The 22,500-nt window shown below is 43.9% G+C and overlaps 1 protein-coding gene and 1 long non-coding RNA gene across 2 annotated transcripts in view; one reads left to right on the plus strand and one right to left on the minus strand.

Annotated features, from left to right (window-relative positions):
- The first annotated feature begins 8,563 nt into the window (after window positions 1-8,563).
- On the plus strand, window positions 8,564-9,551 carry LOC117514533. Its single transcript, XR_004561895.1, has 2 exons — window positions 8,564-9,044; window positions 9,078-9,551. It is a non-coding gene; the product is annotated as an uncharacterized LOC117514533 (long non-coding RNA).
- LOC117514526 (neuronal membrane glycoprotein M6-b-like) overlaps window positions 9,169-22,500 on the minus strand; it is a 134,772-nt gene continuing 121,440 nt past the window's right edge. The window contains exons 4-7 of the mRNA XM_034175034.1: window positions 21,243-21,411; window positions 14,069-14,142; window positions 13,914-13,979; window positions 9,169-10,311 (exon numbers count right to left, since the gene is read on the minus strand). Of these exons, the coding sequence (XP_034030925.1) occupies window positions 10,159-10,311; window positions 13,914-13,979; window positions 14,069-14,142; window positions 21,243-21,411 (462 nt within the window). The 3' untranslated portion in view covers window positions 9,169-10,158. The remainder of the gene's footprint in view (window positions 10,312-13,913; window positions 13,980-14,068; window positions 14,143-21,242; window positions 21,412-22,500) is intronic.

A 22,500-nucleotide genomic window follows, 5' to 3' on the forward strand; every position in this document is an offset into this window, starting at 1 on the left:
TGGAGAGGTGTTCTCTTCACGGATGATGCAAAGGAGATGTGTTGCACTGCATGAGGCAAATGGTGGTCACACCAGATACTGACTGGTATCCCCCCCCCCATTTAACAAAACTGCACCTTTCAGAGTGGCCTTTTATTGTGGACAGTCTAAGGCACACCTGTGCACTAATCATGGTGTCTAATCAGCATCTTGGTATGGCACACCTGTGAGGTGGGATGGATTATCTCAGCAAAGGAGAAGTGCTCACTATCACAGATTTAGACTGGTTTGTGAACAATATTTGAGGGAAATGGTGATATTGTGTATGTGGAAAAAGTTTTAGATCTTTGAGTTCATCTCATACAAAATGGGAGCAAAACCAAAAGTGTTGCGTTTATATTTTTGTTGAGTACACGAGGGCTGTCAATAAAGTATAGGTCCTTTTTATTTTTTTCAAAAAACATATGGATTTCATTCATATGTTTTTACGTCAGACATGCTTGAACCCTCGTGCGCATGCGTGAGTTTTTCCACGCCTGTCGGTGACGTCATTCGCCTGTGAGCACTCCTTGTGGGAGGAGTCGTCCAGCCCCTCCTCGGAATTCCTTTGTCTGAGAAGTTGCTGAGAGACTGGCGCTTTGTTTGATCAAAATTTTTTCTAAACCTGTGAGGCACATCGAAGTGGACACGGTTCGAAAAATTAAGCTGGTTTTTGGTGAAGATTTTAACGGCTGATGAGAGATTTTGAGGTGATACTGTCACTTTAAGGACTTCCCACGGTGCGAGACGTCCCGCAGCGCTCCCAGGCGCCGTCGTCAGCCTGTTTCAAGCTGAAAACCTCCACATTTCAGGCTCTATTGATCCAGGACGTCGTGAGAGAACAGAGAAGTTTCAGAAGAAGCCGGTTTCAGCATTTTATCCGGATATTCCACTGTTAAAGGAGATTTTTTTAATGAAAGACGTGCGGACGGGTCCGCGCGTCGGGACACAGCCGGCGCGGTGCGGCGGCACAGGAAAAACACCTCCGTGTTGATAACATTTGTAAAATCCAGGCGGCTTTTGATGGCTTTCAGTGGAGTGAGTATCTGAGAAATTGTTTAACAGCTGGACATGTTCCAACTTGTCCTTAAGGCTTCCAACAGAGGTGTTTTTCCTGTGGTGGAGCGTCGCAGCGGCTGTGAGCCGACGCTGCAATCCGTCCGCACGTCTTTCATTAAAAAAATCTCCTTTAACAGTGGAATATCTGGATAAAATGCTGAAACCGACTTCTTCTGAAACTTCTCTGTTCTCTCACGTCGTCCTGGATCAATAGAGCCTGAAATGTGGAGGTTTTCAGCTTGAAACAGGCTGACGACGGCACCTGAGAGCGCTGCGCGACGTCTCGCACCGTGGGAAGTCCTTAAAGCGACAGTATCACCTCAAAATCTCTCATCAGCCGTTAAAATTTTCACCGAAAACCAGCTTAATTTTTCGAACCGTGTCCATTTCGATGTGTCTCACAGGTTTAGAAAAAATTTTGATCAAACAAAGCGCCAGTCTCTCAGCAACTTCTCAGACAAAGGAATTCCGACGAGGGGCTGGACAACTCCTCCCACAAGGAGTGCTCACAGGTGAATGACGTCAACGACAGGCGTGGAAAAACTCACGCATGCGCACGAGGGTTCAAGCATGTCTGATGTAAAAACATATGAATGAAATCCATATAGTTTTTGAAAAAAATAAAAAGGACCTATACTTTATTGACAGACCTTGTGTATATACGAGGTCTGTGAGAAAACTATCCAACCTTTTTATTTTTTTCAAAAACTATATGGATTTGAATCATGTGTGCTTGCATCAGACAAGCTTGAACCTTGCTAGTCACACAACGGCCTGCATCAACAGAGCCTTAAATTTGGAAGTGATCTGCTCGTTCCAGCCTGTCGATGGCCACTCGGGGCGCGGTGCGCCCTCTGCCGCTGTGGGCTGTTTTTAATCCAGTTTTAATGGTCCTTAATCCGTGTGATACCGATAGAATCTTCACCGAAAGCCATCTGAATCTTCCAAATGGTTTCCATCTGGCTGTCTGGCAGAGTTTCTGAAAAAATTTTCATGGAACAAAGCGGTAGTCGCTCCACCATTCCTGAACAATACAAATCCGATGAGAGGGGTGGACCAGTGCTCAATCAAAGCCTGCCCACAGGCGAATGACGCAACCGACAGACGTGAAAAAACTCACGCATAAGCACGAAGGTTCAAGCTTGTCTGATGCAAGCGCACGATTCAAATCCATATAGTTTTTGAAAAAAATAAAAAGGACGGATACTTTTCTCACAGACCTCGTATATACTATACAAGGTCTGTTAGAAAAGTATCCGACCTTATTATTTTTTTCAAAAACCTGATGGATTTGAATCACGTGTGCTTGCATGAGCCAACCTTGAACCTTCGTGCGCATGCGGGATTTTTTTCACGTCTGTTGGATGCGTCATTTGCTGCATCAGCCTTTGTGTGAGGATGGGTGTAGTCTCTCGTCGTTTTTTTTTGCAAGGAAATGGCGGAATGACTGGAGCAGCGTGACTGCATCAAATTTTGCCAGAAACTGGGCGATAGCCAGGTGGAAACCATTCGGATTATTCAGACGGCTTTCGGTGACGATCCTGTGGGCATCACACAGATTAAGGAGTGGTACAACCGGTTTAAAGACGGCCGCACAACGGTGGAGAGCACGCTGCGCTCCGGGCGGCCATCAACACGCTGAAATGACCGGATCATTCCAACGTGAACGCTGTGATGATGTGGGACCGTCGTGTGACTATCCGAGAAATTGCGGAAGAGGTGGACATCAGCACTTTTTTGGCACATTTCACTGTGACAGAATATTTTGCCATGAAAAGAGCTGCATCAAAATTCATCGGCATGAAGCAGATGGCGCAGCAAAAGCGCCACCGTGTTGAAGTCTCACAGGACATGCTGGGACATGCCCAGCTCTTCCACCATTCGGAAGATTCAGACGGCTTTCGGTGGCTTTTCAGTCGTGTGACTATCCAAGAAATTGTGGACGAGGCGTCGACGAGGCATTCCATTGCTCTACTTCTAGCATAGTATGTTGTGTGATGTGATGTATATTTTTTTTACTGAAAGTACAGGGCAGAAATGTTGTCATAGCCCTACGACAGACTGGTGTCCTGTCCAGGGTGAACCCCACCTCATGCCCTATGCCAGCTGGGATCGGCGTCAGCCCCCTATGACCCTTAATTGCAGTTAGCGGGTATAGAAAATGGATAGATATATGGATGGAAATGTTATCATAAGAGCATGGACATTATGTACAGCTTGCAGATCGAGAACAGCACATGGTATAAGCAAAGCACGCCCAACGTGAGTTTGCACAAACATGGTGATGATACACCACCAGCAGCTAGTCTGGATGTTCAGGCAGCCCTATGCCCCAGATATCACCATGTAATGGGATGGTTTTCTCTCTGAAGACTAAAAGAAGCCACTAGCTGCTCTTCTGAAACTACATTACAAACAATAGCTTTAATTACAATGACTTTGTGATCTTCATACCAACACACTGTGCAAATAAATGAGTGACCAGAAATGAAGCTGTGTTTTGTGTTATCTTAAGTGGTTATCAGAAATGACCTTGCCGTGTAGTGTCTGGTTTGTCCACTAAACGGCGCCAACACAGCAGTTCAGGTTCACTTTGACACCTGGCACTGATGAGCTGTTTTCTGTTTTAAAGTACAAACACGGGCTCAGCAATTATATCATCATTTCTGATGTCAAAACTGCATGATGTTATCAGGGTATATCTCTGTGTGTGTGTGTATATATATACACCGTACATTCACGTGCTAATATGGCCCCTTCATAAATTTGGGCCTTGTCCCTTTATCCATATCCACCCCAGTGGTCAACAAAGTCTAGAACTAGCTCTTGGAGGACTACATTTTGCATCTAATGGTTGAATTTCTACACAGGTAATCACAGTATTGTAAGGATATTTATCATGGAACCTCCATCACATTTCATGTAAAAGTTGGACAGAAGGGCAGTTGGTAGCGTATGTATCTTCTGCAAGGCTCCACAGTCCACTTTTAAGTTAAGCCCCAAACCAAATTCCAATCCTTAGCCCGTCCAAAAACATATTTTTGTCAACCAGACCTTTATCGTGATCTTACTGGAAAGTCATGTTATGTTGAACACTAAATCTATTTACATTCCAGCTTTTTGTTCCTGATGTTTCATCTTTGAAACTGATCACTGTTTTCATCCAGATCACCACAACATTGATCATGACAACTTGTCTTTGATTCCCCCTCTAGCTGCCACCTTATCGTGGTGGGGGAGTTTGCGTACCCAGATGATCCTAGGAGCTATGTTGCCGGGGGCTTTGTGCCCCTTGTAGGGTCTCCCAAGGCAAACAGGTCCTAGGTGATGGGTCAGACTAAGGGCAGTTCAGAAGCTCCCATGACCAGTAAAAAATCAAGGACCGAGACGTCGCTCGGTATGGCGGAGCTGGGGCCCCACCCTGGAGCCAAATCTGGGGTTGGGGCTCACGCACGAGCGCCGGGTGGTCAGGCCTTAGCCCATGGGGCCTGGCCAGGCTCAGCCCGAATGATCAATGTGGGCCCGCCCTCCTGTGGGTTTACCACCTGCAGAGGGGGCCATGGGGGTCGGGTGCAGAGAGGATTGGGTGGCGGTCGAGGGTGGGTGGCCCGGCAGCCTGGTCCGCGCTCACAGCCCCTGGCTGTTGGGATGTGGAATGTCACCTCGCTGGGGGGGAAGGAGCCTGAGCTTGTGCAGGAGGTTGAGAGATACCGACTAGAGATAGTCAGGCTCACCTCCACGCACAGCTTGGGCTCTGGTACCCAACTCCTTGAGAGGGGGTGGATGCTCCACTTTTCTGGCGTTGCCCACGGGGAGAGGCGGAGAGCTGGGGTCGCTCCCCAGCTCAGTCGCCATGTGTGGGAGTTCACTCCGGTGAATGAGAGGGTCGCGTCCCTACGCCTTCGGGTCGGGGACAGGTCTCTCACTGTTGTCTTGGCCTACGGGCCGAGCGGCAGTACCCAACCTTCTTGGAGTTCCCGGGAGGGGTACTAGATAGCGCTCCGACTGGGGACTCCATTGTTCTCCTGGGGGATTTCAATGCCCACGTGGGCAACGACAGTGAGACCTGGAGGGGGGTGATCGGGAAGCATGGCCTCCCTGATCTGAACCCGAGTGGTGTTCAGTTGTTGGACTTCTGTGCTAGTCACAGTTTGTCTATCACGAACACCATGTTCGAGCACAAGGGTGTCCATAAGTGCACGTGGCACCAGGACACCCTGAGCCGGAGGTCAATGATCGACTTTGTAGTTGTATCATCTGACCTTTGGCCACGTGTCTTGGACACTCAAGTGAAGAGAGGGGCTGAGCTGTTGACCTATCACCACCTGGTGGTGAGTTGGATCCGATGGGAAGGGAGGAAGCCGGTCAGACCTGGCAGGCCCAAACGTATTGTGAGGGTCTGCTGGGAACGACTGGCGGAACCCTCTGCCAGCGAGGTCTTCAACTCCCACCTCCGGGAGAGCTTCTCCCAGATCCTGGGGGAGGTTGGAGACATGGAGTCCGAGTGGACCATGTTCTATTCATGTTCTCTATTGTCGATGCGGCCACTCATAGCTGTGGTCACAAGGTCTCTGGTGCCTGTCGCGGCGGCAGTCCCCGAACCTGGTGGTGGACACCGGAAGTAAGGGATGCCGTCAAGCTGAAGAAGGAGTCCTACTTGTCCTTGTTGGTAGGAGGGACCCCGGAGGCAGCTGACAGGTACCGGCAGGCCAAGCATGCTGCAGCCCGTGCGGTCACAGAGGCAAAAACTCGGGTATGGGAGGAGTTCGGGGAGACCATGGAGGAGGACTATCGGTCAGCCTCGAAGAAGTTCTGGCAAACCGTCCGACGCCTCGGGAGGCGGAAACAGCTCTCCACCAGCACTGTGTATGGTGCGGGTGGGGAGCTGTTGACCCTGACTGGGGATGTTGTCGGGCGGTGGAAGGAATACTTCGAGGATCTCCTGAATCCCATCGTCACATCTTCCGAAGAGGTCATGGTCAGAGTTCATGGGAGTTCGCCCAACAAGTCCACATGTGCTTTGTGGATCTGGAGAAGGCGTTCGACCGTGTCCCTCGGGGCACCCTGTGGGGGGTGCTCCAGGAGTACGGGGTCCGGGGTCCTTTGCTAAGGGCTATCCGGTCCCTGTACGACCGCAGCAGGAGCTTGGTTTGCATTGCTGGTAGTAAGTCAAACCTGTTTCCAGTGCACGTTGGACTCTGCCAGGGCTGCCCTTTGTCACCGATTCTGTTCATTATCTTTATGGACAGAATTTCTAGGCGCAGCCAGGGTGTAGAGGGGGTCCGGTTTGGGAACCACAGATTCTCGTCTCTGCTGTTTGCGGACGATGTGGTTCTGTTGGCTTCGTCAAATCAGGACCTTCAGCGTGCACTGGGGTGGTTTGCAGCCGAGTGTGAAGCGTCCGGGATGAAAGTCAGCACCTCCAAATCCGAGGCCATGGTTCTCGACCGGAAAAAGGTGCTTTGCCCTCTACAGGTCGGTGGAGTGTCCTTGCCTCAAGTGGAGGAGTTTAAGTATCTCGGGGTCTTGTTCACGAGTGAGGGACGGATGGAGCGTGAGATCGATAGACGGATCGGTGCAGCGTCTGCAGTGATGCGGTCACTGTATCCGACCATCGTGGTGAAGAGAGAGCTGAGTAGGGGGCAAAGCTCTCGATTTACCGATCGATCTACGTTCCGATCCTCACCTATGGTCATGAGATTTGGCTCATGACCGAAAGAACGAGATCGCGAGTACAAGCGGCCAAGATGAGTTTCCTACGCAGGGTGGCTGGGCACTCCCTTAGAGATAGGGTGAGGAGCTCAGTCACTCAGGAGGAGCTCGGAGTCAAGCCGCTGCTCCTCCACGTTGAAAGGAGCCAGTTAAGGTGGCTCGTGCATCTTTTCCGGATGCCCCCTGGAGGCCTCGCTGGAGAGGTGTTCCGGGCACGTCCCATCGGGAGGATGGATTTACGTATTTCTCCCTCTAACGTGTGTAATATCATTAAACAAATAAATAAATCTGGAGGAATTTCAGTGTGTAAAGTGTAAGGGTGCAAGCCTAAACAGAACATCCTTCATTTCCAATCTCTGACGTCCCTACAAGAACCGATATTCATCGATAACTGATATAACTCGATGGGCAAGAGGTTACTTTGGCATACCTTTGTGAAGTAATACATACAAAGTTACATTCAGAAATGCCATTTAAAAGCTTCCTGTGCACAAAAGAAGCATTATGTTAGCCTTGTCTAAAAGCAACGTCGACTTCTCTGTGCTCAGCTGTATCTGGGTTGGACCATCACACAGTGGAAATGTGGATTGTGGTTCTTTTTTTTTTTTCTTCAAAGAAATTGCCTTGTAGGCATAGCCAGACTGTTATCATCAACAAGTCCAAACCCAGGGTCTGTCATGTTATGGGGTTGTGTCAGTACCCTTGGTGAAGGAAATTTACATTTATGTGATTGCAGCATTAATGCACAAAAGTACATTGAGATTTTAGAGCAACGCACGCTGCCTTCACAACATCTTTTTTGAGGACATCCATGCATATTTCAATACAACAATGCAAAACCACATTCTGCACACATTACAAATGTATGGCTGCTGGAGAAGAGGATACGGGTGTTGGATGGGCCTGCCTACAGGCCTGACCTATCCTTCATAGAAAATGTGTGGAGAATGCAACAACTATGAACCCATACTGTTGCACAGCCAAAAACATGTTTGCAGGAAAAATGAGATAAAATAACACCTGAAACACTTCATCACTCCTGAAAAGGAATGGAAACATTACAACGTGGTAAATGGTTATTTATTCATTTTTTTTAATGTGTTGCAGACTTTTATCACAAGAATGGATGTATGTCTTAGAAAGTTCCTTTGGTTTGAAATAACTTGACACAAACTCAAGAAAGACACATCAGACAGCGGTGTCACAATAATAAAAAATATTGGTTTTACTAGAGAAGGTTACAAAAATCAGCACTATATAAGGAGGGATACAACTATGTCCAACTTAAAAAAAAGTAAAACCATAATGAAACACCTACAGGGAGTACAATGCCATCAAGGTACAGTGGAATTTTTAAAAAAAGAGTTGGCGGGGGCAGGGGAGCTGGGGGTAAACACCGCCTACCATAGTTGTCAGTACAAATGACTACACATCACCTGAAAAACTGCAAAGACACAGTCATGTCTCCTTCATGCAAATTACGATGAAATAACAACACCCTGGCACGCATCATCTTAGAATAAAGTTTGCCTTGAACCAACCTTGCGGCAAAGCACATATATTTATCAAACATAACACACATGGCAATATAGTCCTTTTTTATACAGATTAGACAGCTGCACACATGGACAATACTGACATGCTTCACCTCAAAGTCTAAAATTTGTCTTTTTAGTTGCCTTTTTTTTTTTGGTTGAATTAATTAACCAGTAATGATCAATATAGAATATAGTTTATGAATGTTAAAGAATATCTGATTATAAAATTAATGTATGAAAATTCCTGACTTTGTTTTATTCAGTGTAAACATCCAGAACAGTCTCTGTGGCTTGTAAGAGGCATGGAGTTTAAAAATAAATACATAAAAAAAAGAAAAAATCAACTTGTCAGTGTAAAGGTTGAGAGCCGCTTGTTTGGCTGGTGATCAAAATAATAAGCACAAAATTTTTTTTTGTTTTGTCATAAAATGATTATTTGCGAATCTGAGCTTGGCTGTCTGAAATTGATAAAACATTAAAACTATATATATATTTTTTTTAATTTTAAAATGTACACATCACAAGCACCTGAATCCACCATATCATGACTTGCACTGTTTCCCTCTCACGACATTTCATTGAAGATGTTACGGTACAATTATTATAACAAATGCAGAACTATTATTTGAGTGTTAAACACATATTTCAAAGGGAACATTTACAGATATCTGTGGAAAAGAAAGTAGAAGAAGAACATGATTAAAAAACACTGTTGGTGTGAGTTGAGATTTCTTTTTGGAGGGAGTGGAGGGGGTTATATACAGGTGAAAGGAAATAAGAAACTTTAGGGAGTGAGAGAAGAGCAAGACAGCACTTCATTCTGGTGAGGGAGCTTTTTTTGGGGGGGGGGGAGAAGACATCTGGCTGAATTTGGTTTGATACCTGAGGTACATCTTTTACATTTGTAGCCCATATTTGTTTTTGATTTCTCCTGCCGCTGGTGGATGTCACGTTCTCTACACCTCTGGTCTCCAAGGTAACTGTTGGTGAAGGAATCATGGAAATTCACAATAATCCTGGAAAAACCAAGTTGTGAAAATGGGCGTTTCTGTGGCGCATTGTGTTTTTAAGGGGTTTGTCAATCTCCCTTTTGTTTTTTGAGTAGTGCAATAACATCAAGCATTATCAATGAAAACTTAGAATGGAAAGAAAAGCAGGAAAAGCGATTTACACAAACATAAGGATTGTAATAGTACCTGGCATACTTTTAAAAGAGTATTAAAAGAAAAACAAAAACATTTGTACACATTCGCACAATATATTCATATTCATATATATATATATATATGCATATAAAACCAAAAAAAACAGAGGGTGGTTGGTCACTGGCTCGTTTCTCCGTGACTGAAACAGACCGTGAACAATGTTCTTTTTTTGTTTGTTTTTAGGCTGTTAGGAGCTGAGTGTTGAGCTGTGCCTTTCTCAGGGCGCGAGGCCATCACAGCCGGGCCACCGTCACGAGCTGCCGCCCAAGAAACGCACGAGACGGGGAGGAGACACTTCTGAACCGATGTACCGTTACCTGAGCTCGACCCGGCAGGCGAGCGTTCCTGTTCGGAAGCATCTGCCTCCTTCTGGGCTGCTGGTTCCTCCAGATCCTCGATTCTCTTCCCTTCTGGTGCTAGGAGAACTTTGCAGAAGGGAAGAGGATGGAGAACCAGGAGGCTGGTGTTGGGGGTGGGTGCAGGTGAAAAGGGGGGGCTGTCAAACATGGTGGTTAATTAAAACAAAGTGGGGGTGGGGGAGTTGGCAGGATGGGCTCTGGGTGTTGTGAGGTTGAGTTTCAGGTGAAGGGAGGAGATGTTTGGCAGCAGGAGAGCATCGCTGATCTTTATGAGTAAGAGGAGGAGTTCTGGCCCTCCTTAGAGCGCGCCTCGGCCTCCAGATCCTGGTCGTCCTTGGTCTTGATGTCCTGGTACTCATGCGTGGAGACGGCATTTTTCAGGTAGGCCCAGTTAGCTGCCAGAATCATCAGGTAGTGGATCTGAGGAGGTGAAGCACGTGGGAAATGTAAAACAAGTCGTCACGTACCCATAATGCTTTACTGTTTCTCATGCAAATTCAACTTTCAAACACTCAACGTTTGACCATTTGAATGTAAAGCTGTTAAATGAGCTCTATTGATGCTTATTCTAAACATATCTAGTGGTTATGATACAAAAGTTGGAAAGTTTTCTGATCTTATCATTGGGGTGAAAACTGCTTTTAACAAAGCTGCAGTTTCACTGCAAACACTTTGGGTTTAGTTCCTGTTTTTTACTTCTGGATTTCTTTTATCACAAAAGGTTTATGTTTATCCAGTTTTATTCACACACTTGTGTTCGCGAGCACTTCAGCTTTGCCATGACAATCCATCCAGCTGGCAACCGTGATAAATCAGGATGCTGATTAAACAACATTGACTATTGCAGAAATGTGCCTTTGACTGGTCACAAAAAATGGACAGTCAAAAATGTGCAGTTGATCTTTAGAGAGGAAGAAGCCAGATGGTCTTAAATGTTGAAAAATCTAAAATAATGCTCTTTTCAAATTCATTGTATTCTTTGGGCCTTGTGACAGACTGGCTTCCTGTCCAGGGTGTACCCCACCTCTGAACCTACAGTGGGATAAAAAAGTATTTAGTCAGACACTGATTGTGCAAGTTCTCCTACTTAGAAAGATGAGAGAGGTCTGTAATTTTCATCATAGGTACACTTCAACTATGAGAGACAAAATGAGAAAAGAAATTCCAGGAAATCACATTGTAGGATTTTTAAAGAATTTATTTGTAAATTATGGTGGAAAATAAGTATTTGGTCAATAACAAAAGTTGAACTCAATACTTTGTGACATATTCTTTTTTGGCAATGACAGAGGTCAAACATTTCCTGTAAGTCTTCACCAGGTTTGCACACACTGTAGCTGGTATTTTGGCCCATTCCTCCATGCAGATCTCCTCTAGAGCAGTGATGTTTTGGGGCTGTCGCTGGGCAACACAGACTTTTAACTCCCTCAATAAATTTTCTATGGGGTGGAGGTCTGGAGACTGGCTTGGCCACTCCAGGACCTTGAAATGCTTTTTACGGAGCCACTCCTTCGTTGCCCGAGCGGTGTGTTTGGGATCATTGTCATGCTGGAAGACCCAGCCATGTTGCATCTTCAATGCTCTCACTGATGGAAGGAGGTTTTGGCTTAAAATCTCACAATACATGGCTACGTTCATTCTTTCCTTAACGCAGATCAGTCGTCCTGTCCCCTTTGCAGAAAAACAGCCCCAAAGCATGATGTTTCCACCCCCATGCTTCACAGTAGATATGGTGTTCTTGGGATGCAACTCAGCATTCGTCTTCCTCCAAACATGTCTAGTTGAGTTTTTACTAAAATGTTCTATTTTGGTTTCATCTGACCACATGATATTCTCCCAATCCTCTTCTGGATTATCCATATGCTCTCTGGCAAACTTCAGATGGGCCTGGACATGTATTGGCTTAAGCAGGGGGACACGCCTGGCACTACTACTACTCTGTGTGTAGTATGTAGCCTTTGTTACTTTAGTCCCAGCTCTCTGCAGGTCATTCATCAGGTCCCTCTGTGTAGTTCTTGGATTTTTGTTCACTGTTCTCATGATCATTTTGACCCCACAGGATGAATTCTTGCATGGAGCCCCAGATCGAGGGAGATTATCAATGGTCTTGTATGTCTGTACATTTTCTTACAATTGCTCCCACAGTTGATTTATTCACACCAACCTGCTTGACTATTGTAGATTCACTCTTCCCAGCCTGGTGCACATCTACAATTTTTTCCTGGTGTCCTTCGACAGCTCTTTGGTCTGGGCCATAGTTGAGTTTGGAGTCTGACTGTTTGAGGCTGTGTATAGGTGTCTTTTATACAGATAACGAGTTCCAACAGGTGCCATTAAAACAGGTAACAGTTGGAGGACAGAAGAGCTTCTTAAAGAAGAAGTTACAGGTCTGTGAGAGCCACAAATCTTGCTTGTTTGTGGGTGACCAAATACTTATTTTCCACCATAATTTACAAATAAATTCTTTAAAAATCCTACAGTGTGATTTCCTGGAATTTTCTTTCTCATTTTGTTGATCATAGTTGAAGTGTACCTATGCAGACCTCTCTCATCACTCTAAGCAGGAGAACTTGCACAGTCAGGGGCGGGCTGACTAAATACTTTTTTACCCCACTGTATAACTGCTGGGATAGGCTCCAGTCCCCTGTGACCCTTAATTGGAGTAAACAGTTGAAGATGAGTGAGTGATGAGATTGGTTTCTTTGAAGGACATACCAGTTGTTAAAACTGTGCAAGGTCAGATTCTTGAGTTAGTCACCACGTACAAGTACTTGGGTTTAATTATTGATGCGGAGCTTTCCTTCACAGCTCATATTAAACACCTGATCTCTAAATTGAGGGTGAAGCTCGGATTCTTATTGGTAGTAGCTGCCTTACCCACCACTGTGAACTTTATGCCAAAGCTGGCATGCCCTCTTTGGAAGTAAGGCAACACACACATTGGATGACTTTGGGGCATAAGACTCTTTTTGGGCTAGTTCCTACGTACTTTTCTACTTCTTTTTTTTGGAGAACTGTTATACGCTGCTATGCCTTACGTTCAAATGACATTTTGAATTTTTTTGTTCCCCATATCCATACGGAAAGGAGAAAAAACGCCTTCAGTTTTGCTTCCCCTTCTTCCTAGACCGCCCTTCAGTCAGAACTGAAACTGCCTGGGCTGGTTTTTATGACAGCTCTCCGTTTGTTACAGAAAAATTGACAGCGAAAATATTTTGATCAGTGTGTTTGTCTTAAACCATGAGTTGTTATTGCTGTTGGAACTTACATTGTTTATGCAAAAAAATAACTCTTGTGTCCATTGGTCAGCTGATTGCATTTGTATTTTATGGTGGGTTGTGTTGTTTTGTTTTGTTTTTTGTTATTTGGTTTGTCTTGTACGTCATGTGCTGCTATATGAAAACTATGTCACTGTGTTGTGAAATAAAGCTGCACATTTTAGAGTCAGCTTTTACTGTAACCAGTCCAACATATGGGCAGTAATCATGCTATTTAATCGGCATCTTGATGTGCCACAACTGCCAGGTGGATGGATCACTGTGTACTAGCAAAGGAGAACTGCTCTCTAGCACATTTACAAATAAACTTGTGAAAATAATTTGAGGGAAATAAACATTTTGTGTGCACAGAAAAATCTTTAACTTAAAAAATAGGAGTGATAACAAAAGTGTATTTATATTTTTGTTGAGTATGTTTTGCTTAGAAACCAATTCTGAACCAATTGTCTGAAAATGGGACCGGCATGAAAGAGGGAATTATGTTTTGCCAGATTTTTTGCACTAAATCTGGATCAAGGTGGGTAAAATCATATCATGTGGCAAAAAAGAATTTTGCGCAAACGTGGATAATGATCCAAATCTACACCCGTTCTAAAATTTGCAGGCATGCAGAGGCACACTGCAGGGAACAGCCTCAAGCTGTTGCATCACATAGTGCCAAACATGAGAGGTGTGGTTACCATGACAACCAATAAGCATGCCATGGCAACGTGAATATATTGAGATGAATTGCAAAATACTTACCAATGCAATGACGGTGGCGCCAGCACCGGCTAACGCAACAATATAGAGATGGTAGGACAGGTAGAACTGTTGAAGAAAAGAGAGAGTGTGTTAGGTGAAAGAAAAGAAAAAGGACAAGATAAGCAGGTAGGGGTCCAGTGCCAGCATCCTGTCACCTCGTTGGTGTTACAGATGTCTCCCAGAGTGGATCCACAGGCTTTTCCTGGTGTAGCGTTCCATGGAATAACACCTACAAGACGAGAGAGATGAAATGTCACTTCAGCTGCAGCTTTTCATCTGAGACAAGAAGATTTATTTTATTTTGTCCCAATGGACAGTGTGGTTAAAGGCATTATGAAGTGGGTTTGGATAAAGATTAAAGGAAAAATGGCTGTAAGAGAGGGAAAATGTGGGTCATTATTTCAAAGAGCCCACTCCACTCAAAAATGTATTTTCGGTGGAAGTCTATATCCTTTTTTGTTTACAATCCTGTACTGAAGGTTTTTCATACTAACCTGAATTTCTCATTTAAAAAAAAAAACAGCTTAATTTACCACATCACAAGTTGGAGGCCAAACACTTCATAGTTGAAATGTGATGAGGCCAATCAAAAGGCAATCGGAGGGACCTAAATGATCGCCAAAGAACCCACCCACCCCCACCCTATTACTCTGCAAATAGTGCTGGCAAAAGCAATTTATGTTACTATGAACCCAGTAGGGATGTGAATCGTGCAACAACTCACGATTCAATTCGATTCTGATTCTTGGAGTGACGATTCGATTCAGAATCGATTTTCGATTTAAAGAGCTCTGAGAAATAGTTATATTACTTAAAAAATGTTTAAGAAAATGCAGCTTTACAAGGTTAATCAAGTGATTCTAGATGTAAATTTACTTATCTGCTTTGCTCGTTCGGAGTTGGCTGGCAGTTTAGCGAAGCGCTGATCAGTAGTCTGCAGATAATGCTGCTCCCCTCTTTTAACTCCGGGTGATGACGTAGTATGTGGGCTTGCGGATTTGAAGTGTTTCTGAAGTATTTGACTTTCATTTTGCAGATTTTGCACACTACATAAGTCATGTCAAGCTCCTTCTTACGCAGCAAATAATAAAATCCAAAATGCGCCCAAACATTTGCCTTCAGCAAAGACGTTGCTGACTGAATTAGCTCTTCGTCTGCCATGCTAAGCTGCAGCCACTGAACTCTGCAGCTCACGAGTGTTTGAAGCACGCCGGACCCCCCCCCCTCGCGGGTACGCTGTAGTACGGAAGCTGTTGCCTGACCAACAGTACACGCAGCAAGTAAGCAAGAAAATGTTTAAAAAATGCTTTTTAAATATGGATTCTTGGACATTTTGGATCGATTCAGAATCGTAATAAATAAGAATCGCGATTCGGATGTGAATCGATTTTTTCCGACACCCCTAGAACCCAGTAAAGCAATAGTTTCAGAAAAACAAAAGTGCCTTCACCAAGTCTGGTCATGCACACTAAAAATAATAATAAAATGAAAGCAGCTCATCCCACAAATTTGTTCACAACATACAGTAGTGTTCAGAATAATAGTAGTGCTATGTGACTAAAAAGATTAATCCAGGTTTTGAGTATATTTCTTATTGTTACATGGGAAACAAGGTACCAGTAGATTAAGTAGATTCTCACAAATTCAACAAGACCAAACATTCATGATATACACACTCTTAAGGCTATGAAATTGGGCTATTAGTAAAAAAAGTAGAAAAGGGGGTGTTCACAATAATAGTAGCATCTGCTGTTGACGCTACAAACTCAAAACTATTATGTTCAAACTGCTTTATTAGCAATCCTGTGAATCACTAAAATAGTATTTAGTTGTATAACCACAGTTTTTCATGATTTCTTCACATCTGCGAGGCATTCATTTTGTTGGTTTGGAACCAAGATTTTGCTTGTTTACTAGTGTGCTTGGGGTCATTGTCTTGTTGAAACACCCATTTCAAGGGCATGTCCTCTTCAGCATAAGGCAACATGACCTCTTAAAGTATTCTGACATATCCAAACTGATCCATGATACCTGATATGCGATATATAGGCCCAACACCATAGTAGGAGAAACATGCCCATATCATGATGCTTGCACCACCATGCTTCACTGTCTTCATTGTGAACTGTGGCTTGAATTCAGAGTTAGGGGGTCGTCTTACAAACTGTCTGCAGCCCTTGGACCCAAAAAGAACAGTTTTACTCTCATCAGTCCACAAAATATTCCTCCATTTCTCTTTAGGCCAGTTGATGTGTTCGTTGGCAAATTGTAACCTCTTCTGCACATGTCTTTTATTTAACAGAGGGACTTTGCGGGGGATTCTTGCAAATAAATTACCTTCACACAGGCGTCTTCTAACTTGTCACAGCACTTACAGGTAACTCCAGACTGTCTTTGATCATCCTGGAGCTGATCAATGGGTGAGCCTTTGCCATTCTGGTTATTCTTCTGTCCATTTTGATGGTTGTTTTCCGTTTTCTTCCACGTGTCTCTGTTTTTTTTTGTCCATTTTAAAGCATTGGTGCTGGCTTCGTCCTTAAATAGGGGACACCTGATTCGAACCTGTTTGTTCCACAAAATTGACGAACTCACTGACTGAATGCCACACTACTATTATTGTGTACTATTACCGGTTTAAAGTAAACTGGGATTTTGTGCTGTCTGAACCGGTTAACACCTTGAGACAGAAATTAGTTCACCCTAAGGACAGGATCCCTAGTTACAAACAGAGCAATGTAGTGTATTCTATCAGATGTCAGGAAAACTGTAACGAACACTACATAGGTGAGACTAAGCAACCTTTACACAAAAGGCTATACCAGCACCGCAGAGAGGGAACCAGTGGACCTCAGTCTGCAGTTCATCTCCACCTTAAAGACACTAACCACACGTTTGAGGACAAGGAAGTTAAAATATTAGCCAGAGAGAAGAAATGGTTTGAGAGAGGGGTCAAGGAGGCATTCTTTGTGAAACGTTTGAAACCCAGCCTTAACCGGGGAGGGGGTCTGAGACACGCTTTATCCCCTGTTTACAATGGGGTACTCAGGTCAAAGCAGTTTCAGTCTTTTGTTCATGGTAATGAGTCATTCACGTCATCAGCAGAGTCGTCAAGGGAGCCATCAGGAGAGGGACAGCTGCCCTGTCATTAGGAGGGTGCTAACTAGAGCACAATAGGTGCTAATTAGAGCTATTGTTTAGTCACTAGCCTATAGCAGTATGCCTCTCGGTAGGAGGGGTCTGGTTAGGTTTAAAACTCCAGCTTTTGTGACTTCTTGATTATTCTTAGTCAAGACAGAAGTCAGACCACCAGAGCAAGAATTTTAGCTGAGGAAGCTTCTGCGATTTGAAGCGAAACATCCTCGCGTCAAGCAACCCAGTCCAGTCAAAGATTCAAGCTTCTCTACTATGGAAACCACCTGGACAACTGAGAGCCTACACAGAAACATATGCTACCTTTGTCACATCAATGTGCAAAATGAAGGGAAAGGGCAAAGGGAACACACTGGGACTGGCCCAACAGCTGTACAGGCTTTCATATTTCACGAAATTGACAAAATGTATTTATTTATTTTTTGCTGAAATCCTGGCATTATAATGTCAGTTTATGTTTTGAAACATATTGTAAAGTTGCAGCTTATTTTAATAAAGATAACATATTTACCTGAGGGGAATTCCATAACATATATTTTCGTTTTTGACAGCGTCTATGGGAGGAAGTGCATGTGCGCATGAATGAGGCCTTAAAATAACTGAAAGTTACCTTTGACCTCGCATGATGCGTGTACATGGGGCACGGATGCTAACATCTGTAAAATATTTTGGAAGTCACTTCAGAGGTGTTATCTGGACTTAGAAACAGCATTTCTCACTCACTTTTATAAAATTCATGAGAAATATATTTGATTTATACAGAAATTCGCAGTTTTGGAGCATTTTCTGCCATCTTGGTTCATTTTGTTCGCATAAGCAACCAGCTGACGTCACCATGCCTCTCTACTCTGATTGGCTGTCAGTGTGTGCTTCCCAGCATCCCTCGCACAAGTGAGGGTAGTTCAAGGCTATCTGTTGGTTTGAAATTTTTCCCTTCAGGAGACCTATTTATTAATTTTGATCATACTGTCAATGTCATATTATAAACCCCCCATTTAAAGGCTAATAAATAAAATGATAGTGTTGCCAAAGAAAATTATTTTTTATGATTCATATCTTAAAAAAAACCCAAAGGCGTACACCTTTTAAAACAGCTTAAAGTAATGCAGCTTTCTAGGTGTGATTTGCAGCTGAAGCAGAAAAAAAGTGCAACACAACTGCAACATGTTGCACACGAAAGTAATTTTTATCCCTTATTTTTTTAAGCAGCATCTTTTATCCTTAAGTCTGACATGTTTGTGTTTGCAGGCACGGTACTAAGAATAGCTTCCCCAGCACGCAGTTTTCTGATTACAGGACTGACATAAATGACTGGAATCTTGTATTTACAGGGCAGTTTTATTTTGCTGGACTCAGATCTGCCTGTTAAAGTGAGAAATTGGTCAATTAATAGCCTTTTGGAAGCCTTCTTCATTAAACTGACATTTACTGAGTCACGTGTGTTATTGTAGTGCTGTTAGTATCTTTACTGAGTTGCAGGGATGGTCATGAACAGCTTAGTTGTGGCAGTTAAATTATTTTGGAGTAAGTTCCCTGAAAAAGAATCCTCAAAATACAGTCAGCTACATAAGTATTTAGACAGTGACACAATTTTTGTAATTTTGCCTCTATGCACCAAATAAGTCAAAACATTTAAAATGTGATTGATTGCATAGGTTTTCAGCTTTAATTCAAAAGGTTTAACAAAAAAAAATGACATTAACTATTTCGGAATTACTGCCATTTTTATGTGTAGTTCCTACATTTTCCTTCACTTCTTAACTTGGGGCAAGACCGTATTCCCTACCCGGAGTAGCCATCAGTTTCCTGCGGGAACCATGACCTTAGATTTAGAGGTGCTGATCCTTATCCTACTTGCTTCACACTCGGCTGTGAACCGATCCAGTGAGTGTTGGAGGTCACAGGCTGATGAAGCCAAAAGCACCGCATCATCTGCAAAAAGCAGTGATGAGACCCTGAGCCTACCAAAGTGGAAACCCTCCCCCGACTACGCCTTGATATCCTGTCCATGAATATCACAAACAGAATTGGTGACAAGGCGCAGCCATGAGGAAGGCCAACCCACACCGGAAACGAGTCCGACTTACTGCGGAGCACCCAAACACAGCTCTTGCTTTGTGAGTACAGAGATTGGATGGCCCTGAGAAAGGACCCCTTCACTCCATACTGCCACAGCACCTCCCGCAGTATCTCCCAGGGTACCCGATCGTACACCTTCTCCAAGTGAACAAAACACATGTAGACTGGATGGGCATACTCCCAGCAACCCTCCAGGATCCTTGTGAGAGTGAAGAGCTGGTCGGTTGTTTCACGACCAGGACGGAACCCGCATTGTTCCTCTTCAATCAGTGTAATTGGCACACACTTTCTAGTCCCCCTTTTTAAATATGGGGACCACCACCCCAGTTTGCCACTCCTTAGGCACTGTCCCAGACCTCAATGCAATGTTGAAGAGATGTCTTATCCAAGACAGTTCTGCCACACCCAGAGCTTTCAGCATTTCTGGATGGATCTCATCAACCCCCGGGGCCTTGCCACTGTGGCGTTGTTTGACTACCTCAGTGACTTCCACCAGGGAAATTGATGAAAATCCTCCATCAGCTTCCAGCTCTGCCCCTACTATAGAGGACACTCCGGTCTGATGCAGGAGTTCCTCAAAGTGTTCCTTCCAGCGCTGGATTACATCATCAGTTGAGGTTAACAGAGTCCCATCCTTACTGTAAACAGCTTGGATGGTTCCCTGTTTACCCCTCCTGAGGTGCCTCATGGTCCGCCAGAAGCACCTTGGTACCAACCGAAAGTCCTTCTCCATGGTTGCTCTGAACTCCACCCACACCCGCTGCTTTGCCTCCCCCACAGGAGAGGCTGCTGCCCTTTGGGCCTGTCGGTACCTTGCAACTGCCTCCGGAGTCCTCCGAGATAACATATCCCAGAAGGACTCCTTCTTCAGTCGGACAGCTTCCCTGACCACAGGTGTCCACCACAATGTTCGAGGGTTGCTGCCCCTTTGGAGACCTTCAGGCCACAGGTCCCCACTGCAGCTTCAGCAATGGAAGCATTGAGCATAGCCCATTGCCTCCAACCTCCACAGGGATGCTAGAAAAGCTTAGCTGGAGGTGTGAGTTGAAGATCTGTCAGACAGTGGGCTCCTCTAGATGTTCCAAGTTCACTCGCACTATCCGTTTGGGTTTACCAGGTCTGTCTAAAGTACTCCCCCACCCTCTGATCCAACTCACCACCAGATGGTGATCAGTTGACAGCTCTGCCCCTCTCTTCACCTGAGTGTCCAGAACATGCGGCCTCAAATCCGATGATACAATCACAAAATCAATCATTGATCTTCGGCCGAGGGTGCTCTGTTACCATGTACACTTATGAGCATCCTTATGTTCGAATATGGTGTTCATTATGGACAAGGAAGTTAAAATATTAGCCAGAGAGAAGAAATGGTTTGAGAGAGGGGTCAAGGAGGCATTCTTTGTGAAATAATCGACTTCTGTGACTAGCACAGAAGTCAAATAAAAAAACGATCCGATACAGTATGTCAGAATGAAAGAAAAACTGTAAAGTCACACAGGTGAGCAACATTTCCTGTCCAATGCACAACAGACGCCCAAAAAATTTGTACAGATATTCCACCTCAATATCCATGTGTATTTTTACCTAATTCCTTTTTTTGTAGTATTTTTTTATTGGTGTTATTACAGACTGTCCTGACTGTGTTAGTGCCAAAAAAGGAAAAATAAACAAACAAACAAAACAACAACAACAAAACAATAGAAAAAGGTGTTTTGGATTGGGGGGGTCTCTACCCTGACTCTTGTGTTTATATTTATATATATATATATATATATATATATATATATATATATATATATATATATATAAATAATCGCTATCAAGGTTGGGTAGGATTACTTTGAAATGTAATCCAAAAGTAATCAGATTCCATGTAATCCAAATGTATGTACATACATACATGTAATCCACATGTAAGTAAGTAATCCTACCCAACCTTGATCACTATGCAGTACACATTTCATATTTAAAATTTTTGTGTTTGGCAACATTTATGTTGTTTACTGCAGCTTATTTAGAAAGGATAACATTTGGATTTGACTCCCTCAGTCATAACGTTGTATTGAACATGAGAAACGAATTAATGAGTGTCTCCCTCACCGTACTGCCTCACGTCCACACACACAGATTCAGGCGAGGTGATGTTGGAATCGGGAGACTTCATGGCGGCACAGGTGTTCCACATGTTGAAGAAGAGGAAAACGGGGATCGCCGTGAAGCCAAAGATGGCGAGGAAGGCCAGGGTGAGGATGTAGGTCAGGAACATGAACTGGAAAATCAATATGACACAATAATAAACTGCATTTCCAAAAATAGGATTATTCCTTAAAGACCAACCACACATGCACATGTACAAAGATCAAGTGGAAGCTAATGTTTCTCGACATCTGCATCAGAGTAATTAAACTCAAAAGAACAAACTGTGTCCTCCGGGCCTCCGGTGTGTTTGTGTGTGTGTGAGAGAAAGTGTTTGCATGCTAAAAAATGTTAAGTCTTGCTTTGTTTCCTTAAAGCTACAGTGTGTAGGATTTAGTGTCATCTAGTGGTGAGGTTGCAAATTACATTATGCCCTTGTCAGTCATGTTTTTTTCCACTTCATATTTTTGGTTTCTTTTCTCTGGCAATTTTGACACTCTTGCCTTTTGTGATAAGCAACAAGTATAATTCTCCATTTCTCAAAGTTGTTAGCCTGCTCTAGCAACTACACTCAACAAAAATATAAACGCAACACTTTTGGTTTTGCTCCCATTTTGTATGAGATGAACTCAGATCTAAAACTTTTTCCACATACACAATATCACCATTTCCCTCAAATATTGTTCACAAACCAGTCTAAATCTGTGATAGTGAGCACTTCTCCTTTGCTGAGATAATCCATCCCACCTCACAGGTGTGCCATATCAAGATGCTGATTAGACACCATGATTAGTGCACAGGTGTGTCTTAGACTGTCCACAATAAAAGGCCACTCTGAAAGGTGCAGTTTTATCACACAGCACAATGCCACAGATGTCGCAAGATTTGAGGGAGCGTGCAGTTGGCATGCTGACAGCAGGAATGTCAACCAGAGCTGTTGCTTGTGTATTGAATGTTCATTTCTCTACCATAAGCCGTCTCCAAAGGCGTTTCAGAGAATTTGGCAGTACATCCAACCAGCCTCACAACCGCAGACCACGTGTAACCACACCAGCCCAGGACCTCCACATCCAGCATGTTCACCTCCAAGATCGTCTGAGACCAGCCACTCGGACAGCTGCTGAAACAATCAGTTTGCATAGCCAAAGAATTTCTGCAGAAACTGTCAGAAACCGTCTCAGGGAAGCTCATCTGCATGCTCATCGTCCTCATCGGGGTCTCG

Source organism: Thalassophryne amazonica, chromosome 1 (genome assembly GCF_902500255.1).
Source record: "Thalassophryne amazonica chromosome 1, fThaAma1.1, whole genome shotgun sequence".
Taxonomy (NCBI): Eukaryota; Metazoa; Chordata; class Actinopteri; order Batrachoidiformes; family Batrachoididae; genus Thalassophryne; species Thalassophryne amazonica.